Here is a 24,817-nt window from a genome sequence, read left to right on the forward strand (position 1 = left end):
CTTAGTTCCCTGTTCCTGGTACTTCCAGAAGAAGGCTGAAAACGAGCTCCTCGCCTGATCTGCCAGAACCTGTGGAAAGCTAGCTGGATTTTTGTGCATTTAATAAAATCGTCAGGCACATCTGCCTAGGTGCCCCCGCTGCCTTTGGCATATTCTGTCTCCCACCACTCTCCGTGCAGGGAGGGACCCCCTGTCCTCCCAGGAGCCGAGCTCACCGTTATTCTCTGTCCCTCTCGTAGTCTGGGAAAAACAAAGCAATCCCACCCGTGTGCGCGAATGTGAGGAAGAGAATGGGAAGATGGGAAACCAGGGAGATTGTTCCCCTGCTAACCAGAAAACAAACATGGGTTGAGGAAGATGGGATTAAAATCATAATTACCTTCTTCCTCAGCAGGTAGTAGGCTGAGCACTTTCTCTATAACTCTTTCGTTAGTCATTTCTGGAGCCTCGAGATCACAGGTCACTGCAGAGAAACAAGAAAACGATGGACCGCGGCGGCGCTCAGAAACGGACCTCTGCGCATCTGCGCCAGCCACGTGGGGAGGGGCGAGCCTGCGCCAGCCACGTGGGAGGGGTGTTCCTGCCCCACACACTGCTCCTGAGGCCGTGCCACGTGTCCTGCTTCTCTGCCATCTTGTGGCCGCTCCTTCTCTTCCTCTCGGCTTCTCCGCGTCCTTCCTACCGTCCTGCGTCCAGGCATTTCTGAGTCCTCGCTGTGCATCGCTTCGATGGTCAAGTTCTTCTCCTCATCCCCCCCCCCCTTCTTTTTCTTAATCTAGTTTTTGGCTTTTGTTCTTTTCAGGGATAATGTACCATTTCTCCAGTTGTGCTTCCCATCTCTCCGATTCTAGATCGCTCCTAGCCCAGGTGGTCGGGGCGCTCCTGCACTCTTGCCTGGTTTCCCTCCCCTCCCCATCAACGCTATCTCCCCCCCTTACTTAATTTTAAGGTCTGCCAGTGGAGTCTGGCGCGCTTCATGGGAATCTGTCGAATGTCTCGACTTCTGGCTTCTCTTCTGACCGCGTGACCCTACCCTGACCACTGGCGGGTTTCTCTACACTGTCACCTTCAGTTACACACCCGGGACTCTAAAGAGTGTCATTCTTCCTTTTCCACTTTGCCCTTGAAAACTGACCTGCGTGCCTTTCTGGGCTTCACTTCCTCCGTTATAAAAGTGTCAAACAGTCTGCGTGTCTGTGTCTCAGGTTTTTGTGCAGGCCCCAGGTCAGGCACAAGCTCTGATGGAGACTATAGAAATCTTGCCTCTGTAGATGAAAAACTGGGCCCCATGCTGAACCTGACAAGCTTGGGGGGAGGGGAGGTCTGCAGGGTGGCCTTGCTCACTCAGACCTAAAGTGACTACACAGGACGGTCTGCAATGAAAACTTTCCAACTAAAAGCAGTTCATGGCAGGCAGTCATGTCCTTGGGAGGTATTTTTCTTTTTTCTTTTTTTCTTTTTTTCTGAAGCTGGAAACGGGGAGAGACAGACAGACTCCCGCATGCGCCCGACCGGGATCCACCCGGCACGCCCACCAGGGGCAACGCTCTGCCCACCAGGGGAAGATGCTCTGCCCCTCCGGGGCGTCGCTATGCCGCGACCAGCGCCATCCCAGCGCCTGGGGAAGCGGCCAAGGAGCCATCCCCAGCGCCTGGGCCATCTTTGCTCCAATGGAGCCTTGGCTGCGGGAGGGGAAGAGAGAGACAGAGAGGAAGGAGGGGGGGGTGGAGAAGCAAATGGGCGCTTCTCCTATGTGCCCTGGCCGGGAATCAAACCCGGGTCCCCCGCATGCCAGGCCAACGCTCTACCGCTGAGCCAACTGGCCAGGGCCAGGAGGTATTTTTCTTTAACGAAGGTCAGTGCTTACCTTAATCAAACCCTGTCTGTTGTCTTTTGCATCTATAATATTGTACCTGATAACAGAGCTTTGAAATGGAAGAGGAATCTCCTTTGCCTGCCCCCTCAAGGAACAACCACTCCACAAACCCTCTCACTGGTGTTACCATGTGAATTGTTAACTGTGAAATACCTTACACCTGCTTATATGGAAGAGGTCTGTGTCTATACATTTTCCTTTTAAGCCAATCCCAGAGACTCCCCCTCTTGGCTTTCTCCCGCCTCCCTAATCTATCACCAATAGATTTCATGTAACACCTTTATGTCTTCTGTTTTCATCCTGACGTATAAAAATGTTCTTTCTCAGTTTCACCCTTCCAGAGTCTCTGCTGCTTCTGCCTCCACCTCTGTATCCTGCTGGTGGAATCTCTCGGTTCTTCTCTTGGTCCCGACTTGTTTTTTAACCCATGTCTGTTCCCACCTCCTTCTCTTCCCTCTTGCTTCCCTGCTGCCTTATGTCTCTCCCCGTCTCTCATCCTGTGGCTTTCCAGAACTAGCATTCAGAAAAGGCATCCCTGAGAGAGTATGTCATTGCCACGTAAGTCCACCAAATTAGTGAGCGGGATGGAGAGCCCAGTGGGCTGAGAAAACTGTCCCTGGCATGGAGCTCAGCGTTCAGATGAGAAACAGTCGTCAAAAAATCAAGATGGGCCCTGGCCGGTTGGCTCAGTGGTAGAGTGTTGGCCTGGCGTGCAGAAGTCCCGGGTTTGATTCCTGGCCAGGGCACACAGGAGAAGCACCTATCTGCTTCTCCACCCCTCCCCCTCTCCTTCCTCTCTGTCTCTCTCTTCCCCTCCCGCAGCCAAGGCTCCACGGGAGCAAGATGGCCCGGGCGCTGGGGATGGCTCCTTGGCCTCTGCCCCAGGCGCTAGAGTGGCTCTGGTCGCGGCAGAGCGACGCCCCGGAGGGGCAGAGCATCGCCCCCTAGTTGGCAGAGCGTCGCCCCCTGGTGAGCGTGCTGGGTGGATCCCGGTCTGGCGCATGCGGGAGTCTGTCAGACTGTGTCTCCCCGTTTCTAGCTTTAGAAAAATACAAAAAAAAAAAAAAATCAAGATGGCTGTGCTTTTATGCAAAGTTTTGAAGTGATTGCAGGAGAGAAAGGTAGGAGACTGGAGTCGTGGGAAGGAAAAGTCTTATGACAACAAGCAGTTATTGATCAGGGAAGTAACCTAAGCTAACTCACAGTCCTCTAGGTGAGTTAGGAAAAAATGAAGGTGCCGCGAGCATGCCTGGAGGAAGATACGAGAATAGAGACTGCAGATGTAGTTCCGGAGAGAGGAGAGGTTCGACCAGAGTTTCTGAGTTGGGTGTGGAAGGAATGGACGAGCAGACAAGTCAAAGGTATAGCTGACTGAACTGGGGGACTGGTGGAGCGTGTAAGTTGAGGGAGAGGGGCTAGACATGGACAACTCCTACGTTTCTGCGTGAAGAAGGGAACAACTGTGTCCCATCCTGAGATAGGGAACCCCAGAAAAGGGGGCAGATCTGGTATCAAGATGGTGTGTGCCATTGTGAAAGTATTTTGTACTGACGGTCCGGGGGGGGGGAGGGGGAGAATTCCGGACAAAGGTGTCTTTCACATCCCTGCAGAAACGTATTCTGGCACTTAGATGAATGAGTTTAGAAGACAAATCGAGGCCAGAGATAAGAATTTGGGGATTATCAGGTTGTGATGGGAGTAGACAAGAATGGCTGGAGGAGGCCCATGTCCCTGAGAATATAACGGGCCACTTTGATAACTGGGCACGGTAATCTGAACATTCACTGCTAACATGCTTCACTTCTGGAGCCAGAAGTTGTTCCTGTGCTGTGACTCATTTCTCAGGCTCTACAATGTTGCAAACCATCCTCTCTGAGGCTTGTACGCAGTGCTCCTTCTCTACTGACTTTTCACTCATTCACCTTCATCTTTTCCTCTTTGTATAATCGTGTGCCTCCCCCCAACTCTTTCAATTGCTGGGCACTTTTCTCTCTGCGTTTATCTCTTACTAGTATATTCCCTGCTTTCTATTCTGCACCTTGTCTGACTATTAAGCTAGCCTCCTTTCTTCTATGATCATTTTCCTATTTCTATCTGTTCTCTCTCGTTCTTAACATTCTGTTACCGACTTTTGAACCTAAAATTTAAATTAAAAAAATCTAAATTTCAGTCTTCCTGTATATTTATATTTTGTTCATCTTACATATTTCTTCCTCCATGTCATCAAAGTTTTCTTTTTTGGCCATTAACAAATAAACAGGGATCCTTCCCCTGGCGATGTCCATTTTGAAAGTTCTTCACAAGTGGTTTCTATTTTGCAATTACCCTCATCATGACCATGTTCCTGGCCCAGCCTGGAGGAAGTAGCTTAAAACTACCTCCACTCCTGATAACTCGTCCACCCTGGCAATATTCGCATCCTGATTTTATTTAAGTAAAACTGGCAACGTTCCAGTCTCCCTTCAGGTAGTGACTCCATCGTTCTCCCTGTCTTCGTCTGTGTCCTGTACCTGTGAAACCCGAGCCTTCCTGACCTCATCTTGCCTATGCTGCTTGCAGCTTTCTGGGGAAGCGACCAGAAGCTGGGCGTAGTCTATGTGTCTATACGAGTGTGGGTGGATGAATGGATGGGTGAATGGAAGGATGGACAGATGGATGAAAACATGAGTGGATAGGTAGATGGGTGAGTGGATGGAAGAATAGGAAAGGAGATGAAAAATTGGTCTTTATGTTGACAGGAAAGTAAAGCTTTAACTAAATAATAGGTTGTTTCAATCCTAATTACCTTCTCCATCATAAGGCAGTAACTGGGGAATTTCTTCTGAATCTCTCCTTTCATCCATTTGTAGATCTGTGAGTTCCAAGGACACTGAAGAGAAAAAGAGAACCACGCTGAACAACTGAGAGCAATTTAAACTCTACCTGGAGGTGTTCGTGTTCAGAGTGCCCCAGAGCTCTGCTGTTCAGAGTGTAGGAGAACTGCTCCTTGGGAATCCAAACCAGCTCTGCTCTGTTCCGTTGAGGCCCTTGTCAGGCCCTTCCCCCTTTCTGCTCCTCTCCCCTTCTCTTTTTCAGCCCTTTGACCCTATTTCTACCCAACACTGCAGCTGTACCAGGAAGCCATCTGTATGTCTCTTTGACAATGACTTTCTGTTCCTGACCTCTACCATCTCCGCATCTCCTTTTTGTCCTCCATGGAGTTCTTTACTTTTTGTTCCATTGTCTTTTTTTTTTCTTTTGTGACAGCGACAGAGAGAAACAGAGAGAGGGACAGACAGGAAGGGAGAGAGATGAGAAGCATCAATTCTTTGTTGCGGCACCTTAGTTGTTCATTGATTGCTCTCTCATATGTGCCTTGATCAGGGGGCTACAGCAGAGTGAGTGACCCCTTGCTCAAGCCAGATGAGCCCACGCCAAGCTGGCGACCTCGGGTTTCGAACCTGGGTCCTCTGCGTCCCAGTCCTACACTCTGTCCACTGCGCCACCACCTGGTCAGGCTCCATTGTCTTTCTATTTATTCTTTTAACTCATTTCCTCTTTGTCTTTATATAGCATTTCATTATTCCCAGGCTATCCTCAGAGAGTAAGTTTAAAACTGGTAGTTTTTAGGTTCCATATACATTTAGATAAAATTGGGCCCAATTAGGCAACTCCATTTGGTGCCTCCTGTCCACATTTTTATTCGTTTGTGACCTTAAACTCTCCTCCCAGGAGAACTTTCCCTGTGGCGTTTGGCCTTCCTTTCCTTCTCTGTCCACACACCTGGGGACAGCAGCCAGGGGGGAAGAGAGAAAGTGCCGAATCATGTTGGGAGGGAAAAAGGGAAGCTTCCCTCACATACAAACAGGCCAACAAATCTGGTGAGCTTCAGTCCTGTAAAGCATAATTACCTTCCTCATTCATTGGCAGCAGTTTGGGAATCTCGTCAGAATCCACTTCACGAGTCCCTTGGAGATCTTCGTGCTCATGGAAAACTGAAGAGAAACAGAGAAATGCCAGATCAGACATTGAGGCCGGGAGCAGACCTCAGGGAGCGCACGCTGGAACAGGGAGATGCCCGACCTGACACTGTGGCAGCGAGCAGACCTCAGGGAGCGCACGCTGGAACAGGGAGATGCCCGACCTGACACTGTGGCAGCGAGCAGACCTCAGGGAGCGCACGCTGGAACAGGGAGATGCCCGACCTGACACTGTGGCCGGGAACAGACCTCAGGGAGCGCACGCTGGAACAGGGAAATGCCCGACCTGACACTGTGGCCGGGAGCAGACCTCAGGGAGCGCACGCTGGAACAGGGAAATGCCCGACCTGACACTGTGGCCGGGAGCAGACCTCAGGGAGCGCACGCTGGAACAGGGAGATGCCCGACCTGACACTGTGGCGGGGAGCAGACCTCGGGGAGCGCACGCTGGAACAGGGAAATGCCCGACCTGACACTGTGGCCGGGAGCAGACCTCAGGGAGCGCACGCTGGAACAGGGAGATGCCCGACCTGACACTGTGGCCGGGAGCAGACCTCAGGGAGCGCACGCTGGAACAGGGAGATGCCCGACCAGACACTGGCCAGGGAGCAGACCTCAGGGAGCGCACGCTGAGTTGTGAAGGTCAAGTGAGCTTCCCCTTGGGGAACAGGTATACAGCTGTTCCAAGGACCTCACCACAGCCCCTCTCGATCTCTGTCCCTTTGTGTTTTCCCTCAGTCACCTCACTGGTCACCGTCCACACTGCTGCTGCGCCCTGAAGGACGTTCGTGTCCTTGACTTTCTGGCTTCCCTCTCGGTCCTTCTCTTCTGCACAGCTCTGTATCACTTCCCACTTGTGGCTCCTTTTCTTTCTTGCTCTCTCGCGTCCCACAGGGCAAGGCCCGGCCTACCATCTCTTTCTCCACCCCCCCCCCCCCCCACCAGTGAAATCCATTTGTTGAATGAGAGTTTCCGAGCACAGGGCCCTGTCCCTCTGCCCTGGTCCCTGCAGACCACGTGGGCTGTCCTGACTGAGCTCAGCCAGGGGGACCCTGGTCGCCCCAACCCTTGGTCGGTCCCCCATGACCATAACCACACTGAGCCCTCCAGGATTCTGGCCCACCCACTTGCTTAACTAATTTGAGCTGGTAAAAGACCCTTCTAGCCTTCAGGCAAAATGACTCTTTGTTTGCCAAAATTCATTGAAAAATAAATCACCTAACCTAATGCAAAACATTTGACAAAAATTATTTAAATTTGAGAGCAGTTGATCTGAATGGCCAAGTTGCTTTTGAGTGTTTTCCAAAGCTAGGCACAAAATAATAAACATTCTAAGCAAACAGAGTAATACTTACTTTTATTCTGTAAGGAAGAGGAAGGGTGAGTAGGTATAAATTCAAGTCTTGAGTATTAATAGACGTGAAAGGCATCCCCTTTCTTTACATGTTTGTACTAGATTATATGCATCTAGAAACATTTATGTGACTTACGAGCTTTTAGGACACGCTGAATCTTTGGGCCGTGGAGTATGTTCACAACTGAATCCATCAGGAAACAACAGTTCTGAATTCGGCCACCTGACATCCCGCAGCCCCGGGCTGCCAATTTCCTGGCTCGTTTATCAGCGAGGAGCTCAGCTTCCTGGGACTTCCTCCATCACAGACTACAGAACAAGCCCTGCTGTCCTCTTCGGAAAGGAATGAAATCTCACTGACATCTCGCTTTATGACCCAGAAGGAATCACCACAAGAATATAAGGAGAAAACCAAGAAAGTCTGAGAACCTGGAATGGCCCATTCTGCACACCGACCTGACCAGAAGGTGAACTTGTTTACTTCAGAAGGGTCCCCTGTGGACTGAACGATTTGCTCATCCTGGGGAAAGTCTCCTCCTCTCACACCCGATTCTCTTCCTGCAGCTTCCCCTCCCAGTTTCATTCTCTACATTTTATCAATCTCTGCCTCCGTTTCTTGCTGCTGTGTCTGGGAGCTCCTCTTTCTCTTGGTGTGTTTCTCCTTTCTTCTCTGTTCCTACAACTTTTGTCTTCTTTTCTTTTTTTTTTTTTTTTTTTGTGACAGAGAGAGGGACAGATAGGGACAGACAGACAGAAAGGGAGAGATGAGAAGCATCAACTCTTCACTGTGGCTCCCTTTGTCTCCTTAGTTGTTCATTGATTGCTTTCCCATATGTGCCTTACGGGGGGGGGGGGTTCCAGCAGAGCGAGTGACCCCTTGCTCAAGCCAGTGAACCTGGGCTCAAGCCAGAGACCCTGGGCTCAAGCCAGCAACCTTGGGTTTCAACCCGGTGACCCTTGGGCCCAAGCCAGCAACCTTGGAGTCATGTGTATGATCCCACCCTCAAGCCAGCAAACCCGCGCTCAAGCTGGATGAGTCTGCACCTCAAGTCGGCAACCTCGGGGTTTCGAACCTGAGTCCTTTGCATCCCAGTTTGATGCTCTGTCCACTGCGCCACCACCTGGTCAGGCTCCTGCTTTCTTTTGATACTGCTCTCTCTCTCGTACCCATTGCCTCTCCACTGTTCTTTCTAGCTTTCTCTTTTAAAAGGCACCTCTGAGATAGTCTGTTTTAAACAGGATTTAACCAGAGTGGAGAAGGTAATTGGAGGGTAGTGGACCATGAAGACTGTTCTTAAAACGCCTATAAGGCGGCTCAAAAATGAAAGAAAAAGGTAACAAATTCTCGGGAAAGACGGTTTACTCTATCTTAAACAGTATAGGAGGCAGGTATGGAAGAGGGTTGAGGCTGGGGAATAGGCAGCTGGCTCATTGTGGATGACCCTGGATTTCACTGAGAAACATTTATTTAATCGTCATCTATTAATAAAGTAAGTAGAAAAATAATACAATCTAATTTTTACTTTCAAATGTCCCATCCGGTTGAAATGCAAATAACCCAGTTTATAGATAGGAGCAAGATTAGAAAAAGGGCATGGGCCGGAGGCTGTTGCCCTGACAACCATGACTAAGATCTGGGTTAGAGACCTGGGTTTGGGGGTGTGCCCAAGGACAGGTGAGAGATATTCTGAATGACAAATGATTGTGTTAAGTAGGACATGGGCGTGTGTTTGAGAGCAAGAGCTGTCATGGCCAACTCCTAGGTTTCCAACTCTGAAAGCCATGGGCCACTAGTGGTCCCTCATGGAGAGCAGAGTACCTAGCAGGGGTCAGATCCAGCGGGAACAATGAAGATGCTGCCCTCAGGACTGGAATTGCCTAGTTGAAGGATCTTGAAATACAGCAATTCAAGTGTAGATCTTTTTTTTTTTTTTAATTTTATTTTTCTGAAGCTGGAAACGGGGAGAGATAGACTCCCGCATGCGCCCGACCGGGATCCACCCGGCACGCCCACCAGGGGGCGACGCTCTGCCCCTCCGGGGCGTCACTCTGTCGTGACCAGAGCCACTCTAGCGCCTGGGGCAGAGGCCAAGGAGCCATCCCTAGCGCTCGGGCCATCTTTGCTCCAATGGAGCCTTGCTGCGGGAGGGGAAGAGAGAGAGAGAGAGAGAGGAAGGAGAGGGAGAGGGGTGGAGAAGCAGATGGGCACTTCTCCTGTGTGCTCTGGCCGGGAATCGAACCGGGACTTCTACACTCCAAGCCGACGCTCTACCACTGAGCCAACCGGCCAGGGCTCAAGTGTAGATCTTAATCAGACCTCTGTTCGTCAAGTCCATGGGTAAATGGGATCTGATAACCTGGGTGGGCTTCGGGTCTTGGGAACCATTGGAATACTCAGGGACAGCATGTTGCATTCTGAGTCTTCTGCAAGGCCATTTAGATACTTCAGGTTAGTTCCTTCTGAAACATCACAGCTAATGCTGGCAGCCCTTGTACTGAAAGTGCCTACGCCAGCTCTTACTTCCAACCTACTGCATCCCAGTCTTGCCTCTCTCCCCATTACCTTCCTTCACTCCGACCTATTTTTCATTTATTCTCCTTTCATTCTTTCTCCACGTTCTTGCCTTCGGACCTATCCCCTACATTCCTCGTTTCTTAGTATTTCTTTTCCTCTCCATCTTTCCCCTTGCAGATGTTTTTTCTCTTAAATTTTATCTCTGGTCATTGAAAGGTTCTTTCAGCTTACCTGTTCTATGATGTGTCTTTTACTTCCTCCCTTTCCATCTCTGTATCTCTGACCTGACCTTGACCTTCTGTCTGCCAAGACTATGTTAACTTTCGTCTCTCTGTGTAATTGAAGCCTCCAGGTTCTCCTCTCTTGTCATCTCCAAAACTCTCTCCTCTTGGACTTTGACTACAAAACCAGGGAACTCCAACTGGCCAGTTGCATAATGAGGGTTTCCCACATGAAACTGACATGTCACATTATTTCAAAGGCACTCTAAATTGTTCTGAGAAATTAACTGAAAATTATCCCCATTCCAACCCGGAATGGTAGGGTTGTATGTTCCCTCGACAAAAACTGGGCCCATTGATGTAATTTGTCATATGTTACCTCCTGTCCACCTTTCCCAATTTCTTTTATATATATTTGCTTCCACGAGGTCAAGAGAACAAAGATTTAATATGGAATTGATAAAGTTAAATGGCAGTTACCTTGTTCATCATCTGGCCGTAAGCTGGGACTGTCTTCTAACGCGCTGACATTATTCATTTGGACAGGTGAGTGTTCACAGCACACTGAAGGGGGTGACAAGAAAATGACAGCATGCAGTGACCGGAGAAGAGACCTGTGTGCTCAAGCTGAACTCTAATGTTCAAGCACCAAAGACTCCACCAGTGGCCCGAAAAAGCCTTGTTCCCCTTTTCTCACTGAGATGCACATTACTTAATTAAAAAGTTTTGTAACCAACATCACAGTCATGATTCAGAAGATTTCAGGGGGTGGAGGAGGCAGAAGAGGGGATGGAGGGACAAAGGGTGATGGAAGGGGACTTGACTGTCGGTGGTAGACACACATACAGTATACAGAGGATGCATGCTAGAATTGTGCACCTGAAACCTATGTCACTTAATTAACCAATGTCACCCCAATCAATTTTAACTCTTAAAAATTAAAAAATAAATAAGTAAATAAAATAATTGAGAAAAAAGGGACGCTGTAGTAAAATCTTGGCTGTCTGGTATTGTCCGCCCTCTTGGAGGTGACTTCTAAACACTGGAAATTGCTAAGTGATAGGAGTGTCTGTTACTCATAGTGAGCTCCTTGGACCTCACCAGGTAATTTATGTTAATGAGAGACTCAGGATGGAACCAGCCGCACCGGAAAGGTTTTCTGTGTCCACTGGTCACACTAGAAAGACTAACAACCATGTGAATGGAGGTGGAGGGGGGAGGGCTGAAGATTCAATTCAGCCACAGTTCAATTAATCATACTTATATAATAAAGCCCTGATTTAAAAAAAAAACTCTTGCACACCAAACTCTGGGTGAGCTTCCTGAACTGGTAATATGCGTGGGATATTGTTGGCGATACTTTGTGTGCACGGTTTCATATCACTGTCAGGAGGGCAAGGCATCCTGGGAACAAGGGAAGCTTTGAGGTTGGAACGCTTGGGAAGCCTCTCAGACTATGCCCTATGCATCTTTGGCTGATATTAATATATCTGTTTTCTGTAATAAATGTAACTGTGAGTAGTAAAAAACCAAAGATTTGGAATAGTTTCACCATGTCAGAAAGTTCCCTTGTGTGTATGCTTTGTTTTTGTTTTTTGTTTTAATTTAAGTGAGAGGAGGGGAGATAGATAGACTCCCACATGTACCCCAACCAGGATCCTCCCAGCGACCCCCATTTGGGGCTGATACTCTGCTCATCTGGGGCTAATGCTTACAATCAAACTATTTTTAGCTCCTGAGGCAAAGTTTCCACAGAGCCATCCTCAGTGCCCAGGGCCAGGAGGGGCAAGAGAGAGAAAGAGAGAAGGGGGAGAGGGAGGAGTCAGAAGCAGATGGTCACTTCTCCTGTGTGCCCTGACCAGGAATCAAACCCAGGACATCCATACTTTGGGTTGATGCTCTAGCACTGAGCCAACCGGCCAGGGCCATGTGTTTGTGTTTTTTTAAAGGTTTTATTTATTGGTTTTAGAAAGATGATAGAGATAAAGGCAGGCAGAGGAGCAGGAAGCATCAAGTCATAGCGGCTGCTTCTTATATGTGCCTTGACCAGGGAAGGGGATGGTTTTGAATAGACAACCTCAGCATTCCAGGTCAACGCTTTTTATCCACTACACCACCACAGATCAGGCTTTTTCTTTGTGTTTTGTGTTTCAGTCAGTTTTCACTGTAAGCAACCACTGTTTTGATTTCTATCACCGCTAATAACCTCTTCCTTTCTGCTACAAGTACTTGTCTGTACTGGGGCTCATACAAATAGGATCACACGTACTATAGGCATGTACTCTTGTAAGTGGCTTCTGTTGTTCAACGTGACATTTTAGGGATTCATCTACATTATTACATATACCAGTAGTTTATTCCTTTTTATTGGTGATTGGTCTTCTACTCTCTACCATAGTTTGTGTATTTACTCTCCTATTGATGAATATTTTGTTTGGTTCCAGATTTAAGCTATTAAGGAGAAAGCTACTATCAACATCCTTGTACACACAATTTCATTTCTCACTCTTAGGAGTGGACTCGCTCAGTCATAGATTAGACTAAGTTTATAAGACATTGCTAAACAGTTTTCCAAAGTAGTTGTATCACTTTACATTCCTACCAGCAAAATATACACAAAAGTTCTCATTGCTCCATATTCTCACCAACGTATGGCATTTCCAGTCTTATTAATTTTAGCAATTCCAGTGGGTGAGTGGTAGTCTGTTGTGGTTTTAAATTTGCATTTTCTCAATGATTAATGACATTGCATACCTTATGTTCTTGTTAGCCATTTCATATCTTCTGCATGAAGTGTCTGTTCAAGTCTTTTGTCTATTACTTTTTTTTTTTTAAGTGAGAGAGAGAGAGGAACAGACAGGCAGGAAAAGACAGAGATGAAAAGCATCAATTCTTCATTGCAGCACCTAAGTTGTTCATTAATTGCTTTCTCATATGTGCCTTGACTGAGGGGGCTCCAGATGAACCACTGACCCTTGAGCTTCAAGCCAGCGACCTTTGGGCTCAAGCCAGTGACCATGGGATCATAGTCCCATGGTCAAGCCAGCGACACCATGCTCAAACCGGACGAGCGTGCACTCAAGCCAGTAACCTCAGAGTTTCGAACCTAGGTCCTCTGCATCCCAGGCCCATGCTCTATCCACTGCGCCACCACCGAGTCAGACTCCTTTGTCTATTTTTTGAATTAGTGGCGTGTCTTTTTCTTATTTGCTCATAGGAGTCCTTTATGATTCTGGGGAGAACCTGTTGTCAGAGATGTGTATTGTACGTAATTTCTCCCAGTCTCTCAACATGCCTTTCTCTTTCTTAATAGTGCCTTTGGATAGAAGAAGTTTTTAGTTTTGAGTAACTCCAATTTGCCAAGTTTCTATTTTATGACCCATGTTTTTTGTGTCCTGTATAATAAATTTTTGCCTACCTTGGTTGCAAAGATACTCCTTGTGTTTTCTTCTGGAAGATTCATAGTTTGACTTTGACTTTTATTTACTTATTCATTTGTTTGTTTGTTTATTTTTAAGAGAGAGAAAGGGACAGAGAGAGAGACTAGCCTTGACTATTAGATGATTTATTTTTTGTGAATGGTATAAAGTAGGAACAAAGGTTTATTTTCCCAGGCTTGCTCTGCCTTTTCTTGTAATGGGGAATCAATATGCTATATTCCTGATATTAGTCACACTGGCACAGACTAGAATGAAAATTAAAATATACTAATAAAACAAGCTTATAAAATAATTTCAGTAAAGCCACCCATGCTAATCTTATAGTAACTATTAAACCCAGCTTGCTACCTTATTGTAACTATGATATAATATTACCAATCTAGTAATAAAACTTATGTACTCTGGGCCCTTGCCGGTTGGCTCAGCGGTGGAGCGTCAGCCTGGCGTGCGGGGGACCCAGGTTCAATTCCCGGCCGGGGCACATAGGAGAAGCGCCCGTTTGCTTCTCCACCCCCCCCCCTTCCTCTCTGTCTCTCTCTTCCCCTCCCGCAGCTAGGGCTCCACTGGAGCAAGGATGGCCTGGGCGCTGGGGATGGCTCCTTGGCCTCTGCCCCAGGCGCTAGAGTGGCTCTGGTCGCGGCAGAGCGACGCCCTGGAGGGGCAGAGCATCACCCCCTGGTGGGCAGAGTGTCGCCCCTGGTGGGCGTGCCGGGTGGATCCCAGTCGGGCGCATGCGGGAGTCTGTCTGACTGTCTCTCCCTGTTTCCAGCTTCAGAAAAATACAAAAAAAAAAACACAAAAAAACATGTACTCTGTAACAAATCAAAAATATATAATCAGCCCTATGCTTTTGTCTCTGGCTGAGTTCTCACTGCAGTTCAACAGCCTGTTCCCCTCCCGGAATAAGGGACACTAACGCTGACAGTGAATCACAGAATATGGCTGACACATGTCAAGAGTTAACAATCAGAGCGAGAAGAATGAACCCTCAGACCTCCCTCCCCTCTGGGCAGTCTGACCATAGAAACGTAAAAACACCAGAAAGATCATGACACTAGTTGATAAATTACTTGGTAACTTCAGTTCCTCTTACAAGGCCAAGAGGACCGTGGAAGTCCAGCCAGCCATGAACATAAGAAAAAGCCCCTTTCTCGAGAGAAACCACATCTGCCCTCCCCCTTGGAGTTCTCCCCTTGCAAATTCCATGAGCCCCTATATAATCTGGTCAAGGTACCTGCACTGTTCATTTGCGTTTTCGAGGACAGGAGTGCCCCCATCGGGTGGCTGGCACTTAAACGAACCTCTTTCCCTTTCACCAGCACCTGTGTCACAAATATTGGCTTTTCGGGTTGCAGCACCCAGCCAAGCCTGCCTTCGGTAACCTCCTCAGTCTTTCTACAGCTCAGTCTTCTCTCTGTTCCTCACAGTTCTGCTTCGGGTCAGGCCCCTGCTGCTGCCTCTGCCTGAGGAACTCTCTGGGCATCCTTGGTTCTGAGGACTTCGCTCTCCGTGGCCTCTCCTGTCTCTTTGTATTTTTGCCTCTGTTTTCCCCGGGGGGGGGGGGGGGGGGGGCTTCCAACTCCTTCCCCTCTGTTTCTGGTTTTTCCCTCCCAGCTCTCTCTATGCTGAGTGCCCTACCCTCTCTCTGTCTCTCTGTGGTTTTCCTCCTCTGTCCTCTGCCATATAAACCAGGGACCCTTTGTGGTAAATACATGGCTCCCTACCTCAGACTCTGGTCCACTTCCTCTGCCCTGTTCTAGGCTTCTTGGGACCTCCTTTCTGACTTAGGACCACAGGACACAGCCCTGACCCTCTCCCCGCGGGTGCCAGAGTCACTCAGACTCATCCCGGTGAATACTGGACTGAATGAACCTTACCTGTTTGTTGAGATTCTTCGGCAGATTTGTCTGTCGTTTCCTGGGTTTGCATTGAACTGTTTGGGTCGCAAGATGAATCTTCTTTCCTTGTGCTCACGTGCTGTTCATCACCCAGACAGCCTGGGATTCCAGCTTCAGGGAGGCTGCCACCTGGGTCGCATTGGGAATGCTGATGAATTTCTCTTTCCTTCATGACCAACCTCTGTAGTCTTTACTAATAGCTCCTACTAATCTCTCTACTAACCCATGCTCATTTCCCCGCCCTCCTACTAGATATATCTCTAAACATATTCTTTGTCTACTTTGTACTTTTTAATGTACAGTCTATACCTTTTGCGATTAGTCTTCATTCGAAAGAATACGTATGACTATTAAAATAGATCTAAATTTCATGCAAATGTATTGATAGGGTTAAAAATTTACTGCTCACAAAAATTAGGGGATATTTTCAAAGTGAATATTAAATTATAAAATATCTCCTAACTATAATACCTGATGTGTACATCCAAATTATAGGATACATATTAATGAAATTTTACAAGGTTGATTATATTATTATGGGTTTTCTTAGACTGGCTATATCCAAGGGGGGGGGGAAATCAACATTGAACAAAATAAATTTATTGCAGACCATTTAGCCTAAGGATGACCCTTTCTTAGGCCTGAAAACTGCTTCACTCATTGCTACTCGAGTCTGAAAAATCAGTTTTTCTTCGGTGGGTGCCTTAGGGGAAAAAATTTTTCAAAAGATGGCGAGCACTGACTAAATGTCTAGTTCTTGTAGTCAGATATACATTATAGTAACATTAACAGTAGTAAACATATAGCAGTTACCTTGGACCTTGTATTATTAAGTGCTTTGTATAAATTAAGTCATTTAATTCTCACCACATTATTTTAGAAATAGATATAGACACAGATTTACAGATGAGGATATTTGAACCCAGAAGTTAAGTACCTTGCCCAAGTAAGCAAATGGTAGACCCAAGATGTAAAGCCTAGCAGTGGGAGCTCAGAGTCTTTGCCCTCGGCCAGTGAGAAAGAAAGAGGTCTGAGTCCCAGACAGGCCGAGTCCTAGTTGTGTGACCTGCACATGTCACCAGCTATCCTTCCTCCCACCTGAAGTTCTTCTCCTGAAAAATGGGAATAACAAATCCCTTCGGACAGATTGCTAGGAGGATTAAGTACAATGCTGCTTGTAAAAAGACACCAAGGGTATAGCAACTTTGCGAGAGATCACAGTTTTCAGTATCCATGTCTTCTGTGTTATAAATTGGTAATAATATACATGAAAGGAGGATTGAATAGTCAGAATTGGTGGTTACTGGTTACAACTGCACATAGCTCGTACGTGAGCATTGAAAGAGTTGGTCCACATGAAGTGCTGGCCTTCTGCCTCGTGGTCCACAAAAGCCAGATGTTGTTACTATTGTCATCGTTTGAGTTACTACCGCCCTTTATTTTCTTCTGCCCTTTTTACCCCCCTTCTTTTTCCTCTCTTTTTTTCTACGCAGCTCCACTCCTTCCACACAGAGTTACTACTCACTTTCTTCCTCCCTTTTCTTATGAGTAATATTTACAGCAGCTCATTCTTTTGATGTACCAAAGGCTTCCTGTTTGGACTTGTTACAAAGGACCAACCCCTTCCTCCTTCCTAGATCGACTGAGTCTCTCACTCACAAATACTGTGCTCAATTCTTCTCTTAATTCTGCCTAATGGTTGCGGTAAGATCTTCGCTCTTCCAGCCCTGGCCAGTTGGCTCAGTGGTAGAGCATCGGCCTGGTGTGCAGGAGTCCCGGATTCGATTCCCGGGCAGGGCACACAGGAGAAGCACCCATCTGCTTCTCCACCCCTCCCCCTCTCCTTCCTCTCTGTCTCTCTCTTCCCCTCCCACAGCCGAGGCTCCATTGGAGCAAAGTTGGCCCGGGCGCTGGGGATGGCTCTATAGCCTCTGCCTCAGGTGCTAGAATGACTCTGGTTGCAGCGGAGCAATACCCCAGATGGGCAGAGCATTGCCTCCTGGTGGGCATGTCGGGTGCATGCGGGAGTCTGTCTGACTGCCTCCCCATTTCCAACTTCAGAAAAATACAAAAAAAAAAAAAAAAAGATCTTCACTCTTGGGTATATGTTCCAACTTCTCAGTTGTTACATGTGTCTGAAGATATTCTTGGATTCCACAACGGGCTGGTTAATTGGGAGCCCAGACAACACACCACTGCTCTGGCTTCCTGTCTCCTTCTCCTCCCTTACCCGGGCTGTATTCTGCACTCAGGTGCTCAGTCCCCTGATCTGTGGTCTCCTATCAAGTCATAATTACCTTGCTCATGGTTTTTTTGGAAGTTGAGTATCTCCTTTGTCTCCTCATCATCAGTAACTGGGCAGTGGAAGTTCTCGTGAATCACTGAAAACAGGAAGGAAAAGGCAATTAGAGGTCGCAGGCTGTGACCAGGGGCTGCATCCCAGAATTACACACACAGGTACATTCTGGACTCCACTAATTAGAGGGAACCTTCAAGTCCTCAGGGAATCCTAGGCTTTTGTGGGTTTCACATGACCTATGACTTGACGTTGTTCCTAGACTCCTACAGCTGTTCCACACAGAGATGCACCGTTCAGTTTCAACATGATGGACAGTGGACAAGTTGTGTATCATGTGTAAATCTCTTCAAATGGGCCCTGGCCGGTTGGCTCAGCGGTAGAGCGTCGGCCTAGCATGCGGAGGACCCGGGTTCGATTCCCGGCCAGGGCACACAGGAGAAGCGCCCATTTGCTTCTCCACCCCTCCGCCGTGCTTTCCTCTCTGTCTCTCTCTTCCCCTCCCGCAGCCAAGGCTCCACTGGAGCAAAGATGGCCCGGGCGCTGGGGATGGCTCTGTGGCCTCTGCCTCAGGCGCTAGAGTGGCTCTGGTCGCAACATGGCGACACCCAGGATGGGCAGAGCATCGCCCCCTGGTGGGCAGAGCGTCACCCCCTGGTGGGCGTGCCGGGTGGATCCCGGTCGGGCGCATGCGGGAGTCTGTCTGACTGTCTCTCCCTGTTTCCAGCTTCAGAAAAATGAAAAAAAAAAAAAAAAAATCTCTTCAAATGGTCAGAGAAAAGTGAAAGCTAATTTAGAATAAGTAATACATATAAAATGTGTTTTGTAAATTCTCCATGCAGGGAAATAAGAGAAAAAGCACAGAGATTTCTTCAAGAGAAAGGTAATGTTTATAGAGAAACAAACCTACATTAAATTAAAAAAAGGAAGTCCCAACATATCTATCTTTCTCTCTCTCTCTCTCTCTCTCTTAGCACCTGAGGATTATGTGCTCAGACCAGGCAGCCCTCGGGGCCACACTCAAACCAACTGAGCCACTGGTTGCAGGAGGGGAAGAGGGAGAGGAGAGGGAGAGGGAGGGGGAGAGAAGAAGATGGGCGCTTCTCCTGTGTGCTCTGACCGGGAATCAAACCCTGGACATCCACATGCCGGGCCGACACTTTATCAGCTGAGCCACCAGCCAAGGCCCCCAACATCTTTCCTTAAGAATTTAGAAGGAAGGGCCCTGGCCGGTTGGCTCAGCGGTAGAGCGTCGGCCTAGCGTGCGGAGGACCCGGGTTCGATTCCCGGCCAGGGCACATAGGAGAAGCGCCCATTTGCTTCTCCACCCCTCCGCCGCGCTTTCCTCTCTGTCTCTCTCTTCCCCTCCCGCAGCCAAGGCTCCATTGGAGCAGAGATGGCCCGGGCGCTGGGGATGGCTCTGTGGCCTCTGCCTCAGGCGCTAGAGTGGCTCTGGTCGCAATATGGCGACGCCCAGGATGGGCAGAGCATCGCCCCCTGGTGGGCAGAGCGTCGCCCCTGGTGGGCGTGCCGGGTGGATCCCAGTCGGGCGCATGCGGGAGTCTGTCTGACTGTCTCTCCCCGTTTCCAGCTTCAGAAAAATGAAAAAATGAAAAAAAAAAAGAATTTAGAAGGAAGGAAAAAGGAAGAAAGGAATGAAAGGAGGGAAGGAGGGGAGGAGGGAGGGAGGCAGGGAGGGAGGAGACCTTGGGTCAGGGAAGATGATCTGTTTACAAAAAGATACAAAACTAAAAAGAAACTAGCACTTCCCCAGGGTGGAATGGGTGGAAACAAAGGAAAGACACTTTTTCTACCGCACAAAAATGAATACTTTCTGAGAGGGGCAAACAGGAAACGAATATATCACAGCTGTACCAGTGACCCCGCAAGTGGTAACAGGTTCAGGAAACCAGAGCTCACCACTTCAGAGCTGCATGTCAGGGTGACTCAGAAAACATAAAAACACAAGACTCCCAAGACATGAGAAAAACAGCCAAGAAATACAGAAAGATGCTGGCCTAGAAAGATAGATGGCTGGAGCAGACATTCTGGGTAGAAATCCCACAGAGGGGTCAGGGCACTAGTGAGGTGGGGACGGTGGAAAGGACCCACTGGGACACCAGATGCATCTGCCGTATCGAGCACATGCTGACCTCACGTCCTGGCAAAGTCTGAAGGAGGGCACGCTGTGTGCACTCTGTGTGAATCAGTGGTCTAGAAAACAGGAGGGGAACCCCAAGCACAAGCATATAAAAAAAGGAGGTGAGAGGTTCTTCTCCACACCTGCATGTCACCCTTCGAAAAGCTTGGGCTTTGGGCCAGTGACCCACAGCTCCCATGGACAACAGGGTCTGGGAGGTACCAGCAGCAACCTTTCCTGGGGGCAAGGGGGCAGCTGCATCGGGCAGGCAGTAGCAGTGAGCCTAAGGGGTAGATCATCCTGCCAGGAGGCCCAGAAACTTAGACGTGTGCTGTGGGGGCTGGGGCTGGGGGAGGGGTGCTCCACTGTCCATGGAGAGAATTAGAGCCCTAAGCTGTGTAGACAGTCAACGGCCACTCATTTGTACCTATCCCCTAGGGACATCCTTGACATTTGTGACAAAGTATTTGATTTCTTTGTTCCTTTTTCTGACTTAAATATATCACAGTATGGAAATGAGATGGCTCTTATTATAATCACGATCATGGTTTTCACAAATCAACATGTCCCATTCTTTATACTGACTTCTTTTGCTTTTCCTCTGTTTAAAAAAATCTTTATTACTTCTTTATGTCCCAAATAATGAACTCTAAATTCCTTGGCACAGAGTGTTGGACCTCAAAAGTTCCTTCCAGCCTGACCCTGTGGTGACGCAGTAGATAAAGAATGGACTTGGAATGCAGAGGTCGCCGGTTCGAAACCCTGGGTTTGCCTGGGTAAGGGCACACACAAGAAGGAAGCAATTACAAGTTGATGCTCCCTGCTCTGCCTCCCTCTCTCTCTCTCTCAAATCAATAAATAAAATGAAAAAAAAAAAAAAAAAGAAAAGAGTTCCTTCCAATGTCTCTCTTTCCAGCAGCTTCCTAGCACTCTCTGACACTCGACTTCTTCAGCCACACACTCCTCCTGAGTTTTTCTGCATTCGCAGCTCTCACATGCTGCCCCGCCCTACGGTGTGGGTGTGTGCTGACCGTCTCTTGTGACTTCTCCACTCTTTGTCTGGAGAAGCACAGACCACACTTAGTAACCAATTTTCTAATACAAAGGAAATCTTTTCATTTTTGAAGATTTCTGCAAATATTGGACAGGGTTTTCGTCTTTCATACAAAAGAACATAACTTATGTCTTCCTCCCAAAAGAGTAAAGACTCAACTACTATGGTTCTTAGCACCAAATTCAGGTCCTGGCCGAGCAATCACTCGTGGGGTTGCTTGGTGAACCTCTGACACCCCCTCTTGTGTCAGCTCCATAAGGACACGGGTTATGTGTGTTTCCTTTCACACTGTATTTATCTCATGCCTGCTTCGTAGCAGTCACTCAAAATAACTGTCAAATAACAGTGAATAAATAAATAACTCAGTGAAAGGAATTATTTCTTTAATTTAATCACCAAATGCCCTTGAAAGCTATAGTTACCATTTTGGAAGCTTCTGCAAACCTCAAGTAGATCCGGATAGGCCTTCAGGTTGACCTTGCTGAACAATGTATTCAGAACGGTCGTGTCAAATGTCTTCTCCAGTTCACTGAGAACATTATAGGCCACTGTCTCCATGGGGACCAGATTTCTACAAGCTTCTTGAAAATGCTTAAAAATATTAAATGGACAATTTAGTAGATGTGCATTTACGAGTTACAGAATATTCAGATGGTAAATAAACCATGTGTTCTTCTATAAAATCTTAGAATGTTACATGTATTCAGATGACTCCTTAAATATTCTCTACCAGAAAAGTAGACTGATTTTGTGAATCGGACTCTCTGACATCGGTGTACACTTGAAAGAGCTGCTCTGCCTGACCTGTGGTGGCGCAGTGGATAAAGTGTCGACCTGGAAACACTGAGGTCGCCGGTTCAAAACCCTGGGCTTGCCTGGTCAAGGCACATATGGGAGTTGATGCTTCCTGCTCCTTTCTGTCTGTCTGTCTCTCTCTCTCTCCTCTCTAAAATGAATAAATAAAAAATATTTAAAAAAAAAAAAAAAAAAAAAAGAAAGAGCTGCTCTAAAGAATAAAACTGGGTTCAAAAAATCTTTTTAATGAATAAAGTGAGTTCAAGTTGAATACTGTGTGGGGACTTGAAGAGTTTGGCCAGGATGCTTCAGGAGTGGCCTGACGGGTAATGAGAGGCCATTTTGGTGACTAGACAATAGTCCACTGCCCTCCACCCAGGCCTGGCTTGGCCAGGGGTCTACAGGAAACCAGACAGTCACAACCAGTGGTGGGATTCAGATAATTTAACTACAAGGTTCTCTGCCCTAATGACTGTTTTAAGTATAAAAAAAGATATACTGAAAGGTAGTCTATTATTTCATGCATTTAATATTTAAATAAGAACAATAAAAGAGGTACACAAAACTAGATTATGTGTCTGACCAGGCAGTGGCGCAGTGGATAGAGCGTTGGACTGGGATGCCGAGAACCCAGGTTCGAAACCCCGAGGTCGCCAGCTTGAGTGCAGACTCATCTAGTTTGAACAAAGCTCACCAGCTTGGACCCAAGGTCGCTGGCTCAAGCAAGGGGTTACTCGGTCTGCTGAAGGCCCGTAGTCAAGGCACATATGAGAAAGCAATCAATGAACAACTAAGGTGTCGCAATGCGCAACGAAAAACTAATGATTGATGCTTCTCATCTCTCCGTTCCTGTCTGTCTGTCCCTGTCTATCCTTCTCTCTGACTCTCTCTCTCTGTCTCTGTAAAAAATTTAAAAAAATTTTTAAAAACTAGATTATGTTATAAGTTTTAAAATAGTAATGAAAAAATATTAAATAACACCTGAGAAAAAACAATAAAAACGGTTATTTAAGATATTTCCAATGACAGCTTGTCACCCCCTGGTTGTTTGGCACTTTTTCTCTTTAATTTATATGTTTGTTTACTGAAGTAACAAACGTGAGAGGATTAAAATGTAGTATTTCATCAAAGGTATAATGAGTTCTATGAAATGAATAAATAAATATTACAAGGCAGAGTTCTGTCAAATTTTTTTTCACCCATAAACAGAATGAACATTACTAAGGGTGCTGAGAATACGCTGTTGCACAGATAAATGTTACAAAAGGGTAAAGCAGGGGTCCCCAAACTATGGCCCAGGGGCTGCATGCGGCCCCCTAAGGCCATTTATCCAGCCCTCACTGCATTTCCGGAAGGGGCACCTCTTTCATTGGTGGACATTGACCATCTCATTAGCCAAAAGCAGGCCCATAATTCCCATTGAAATACTGGTCAGTTTGTTGATTTAAATTTATTTGTTCTTTATTTTAAATATTGTATTTGTTCCTGTTTTGTTTTTTTACTTTAAAATAAGATATGTGCAGTGTGCATAGGGATTTGTTCATAGTTGTTTTTTTTTATAGTCCGGCCCTCCAACGGTCTGAGGGACAGTGAACTGGCCCCCTGTGTAAAAAGTTTGGGGACCCCTGAGGTAAGGAATGGCAATTTATGATTTCCACATTGGGCGGCTGCCCAGGCGCCCGCCTTAGAGAGAACCCTGATGACAAGTGCCATTTTAACCACCGCTTCACCGAACTCAACAAAAAGTGAGGTGTCGGTTCTGCTGAAATGGTGCAAACCAGCTGAATCCCACCTCTGCCTAAGATGCTCTGCACCGACGGAGCACCCCGTTTCCAATCCTGCCACATCGCCGCCTCCACGCCCCTCCACCAATATTTACTGCAGAAGAAGGATCCTTTCTGTGACGCTGCTTCTCCCGTCACCTCCTGAAGTATAGGACGGTGACAGTCCACAGTTCCAGGGGGCCCTCAGCCCGTCCACTGCATCCTGAAGTTCACAATAGTACAGTGAGGGGCTGTTTATCAGGAGGACTGATAAACACTTACTTCATACATCTCCTCAGGGATGAAGTCACGGTCTCGGAGACCCATTAGAAAAGGAAACGGCTTCGTTATTGCACTGGCAATCTCCACCTTGTTTTCCTTGAAGAGTCTGAAAATGAAGTCATAGAAAAACTGCTCCTCTGGACTCTGGTTCTCTGGGTTCTGGTCCCTAATGAATATCCTGAGAAAAAAAGGCACAAATGTAAAAATAGACATTGGGTTTTTAAGAAGCTTGTGGTGGCTGGAAGATTTTAGACATAAAAGATAGTCAATGGAGAGCCAACACAGGTAAAATAGGTGCTTGTGGAGAGAACCAGAATAAGTGAAACTTATTTACTTAAAGAATAATTGTCCTTCTAGCGTGCGGAGGACCCGGGTTCGATTCCCGGCCAGAGCACACAGGAGAAGCGCCCATTTGCTTCTCCACCCCTCCGCCGCGCTTTCCTCTCTGTCTCTCTCTTCCCCTCCCGCAGCCAAGGCTCCATTGGAGCAAAGATGGCCCGGGCGCTGGGCATGGCTCTGTGGCCTCTGCCTCGGGCGCTAGAGTGGCTCTGGTCGCAATATGGCGACACCCAGGATGGGCAGAGCATCGCCCCCTGGGGGGCAGAGCACCGCCCCTGGTGGGCATGCCGGGTGGATCCTGGTCGGGCGCATGCAGGAGTCTGTCTGACTGTCTCTCCCTGTTTCCAGCTTCAGAAAAATGAAAAAAATAAAAAAATTAAAAAAAATTAAAAAAAAATTAAAAAAAAGAATAATTGTCCTTGGCCAGTTGGCTCAGTGGTAGAGCATCAGCCTGGAGTCTGGAAGACCAGGGTTCAATTCCTGGTCAGGGCACACAGGAAAAGCACCATCTGCTTCTCTACCCCTCTGCCTCTCAATTCTCCCTTCTTTCTCTATCTCTCTTTTTGCCTCCCACAGCCATAGCTCAGTTGGAGCAAGTTGGCCCTGGGTGCTGAGGATGGCTCCATGGCTTCGGCTCAGGTGTTACAATAGCTCAGTTGCCAAACAATGGAGTAACAGCCCCAGATGGTCAGAGTATCACCCAGTAAGGGGTTTGCTGGGTGGATCCTGGTCAGAGCGCATGCAGGAGTCTGTCTCTCTGCCTTCCCGCTTCTAATTTCAGGAAGAAAAAAAAAAAGAATAATAATGTGTCATAGAAGAAAACACAGAACTTAAGAAAGACTTGTACACAAAGAGTTCATCCTGTTCTAATCAAAACTATTGTAA

General features: G+C 47.5%; 1 protein-coding gene across 8 annotated transcripts in view; it reads right to left on the bottom strand.

Moving 5' to 3' along the window:
- Positions 1–24,817, bottom strand: part of LOC136337979 (nuclear body protein SP140-like protein) — an 85,717-nt gene that overhangs the window by 49,370 nt on the left and 11,530 nt on the right. For all 8 annotated transcript variants that reach the window (XM_066279930.1, XM_066279931.1, XM_066279935.1 and 5 more), the window contains 8 exons: positions 23,594–23,771; positions 21,176–21,344; positions 17,561–17,644; positions 15,243–15,392; positions 10,406–10,489; positions 5,767–5,850; positions 4,662–4,745; positions 380–463 (listed from right to left, as the gene is read on the bottom strand). In XM_066279930.1, coding sequence (XP_066136027.1) covers positions 380–463; positions 4,662–4,745; positions 5,767–5,850; positions 10,406–10,489; positions 15,243–15,392; positions 17,561–17,644; positions 21,176–21,344; positions 23,594–23,771 — 917 coding nt within the window. The remainder of the gene's footprint in view (positions 1–379; positions 464–4,661; positions 4,746–5,766; positions 5,851–10,405; positions 10,490–15,242; positions 15,393–17,560; positions 17,645–21,175; positions 21,345–23,593; positions 23,772–24,817) is intronic.

Source organism: Saccopteryx bilineata, chromosome 5 (assembly GCF_036850765.1).
Source record: "Saccopteryx bilineata isolate mSacBil1 chromosome 5, mSacBil1_pri_phased_curated, whole genome shotgun sequence".
Taxonomy (NCBI): domain Eukaryota; kingdom Metazoa; phylum Chordata; class Mammalia; order Chiroptera; family Emballonuridae; genus Saccopteryx; species Saccopteryx bilineata.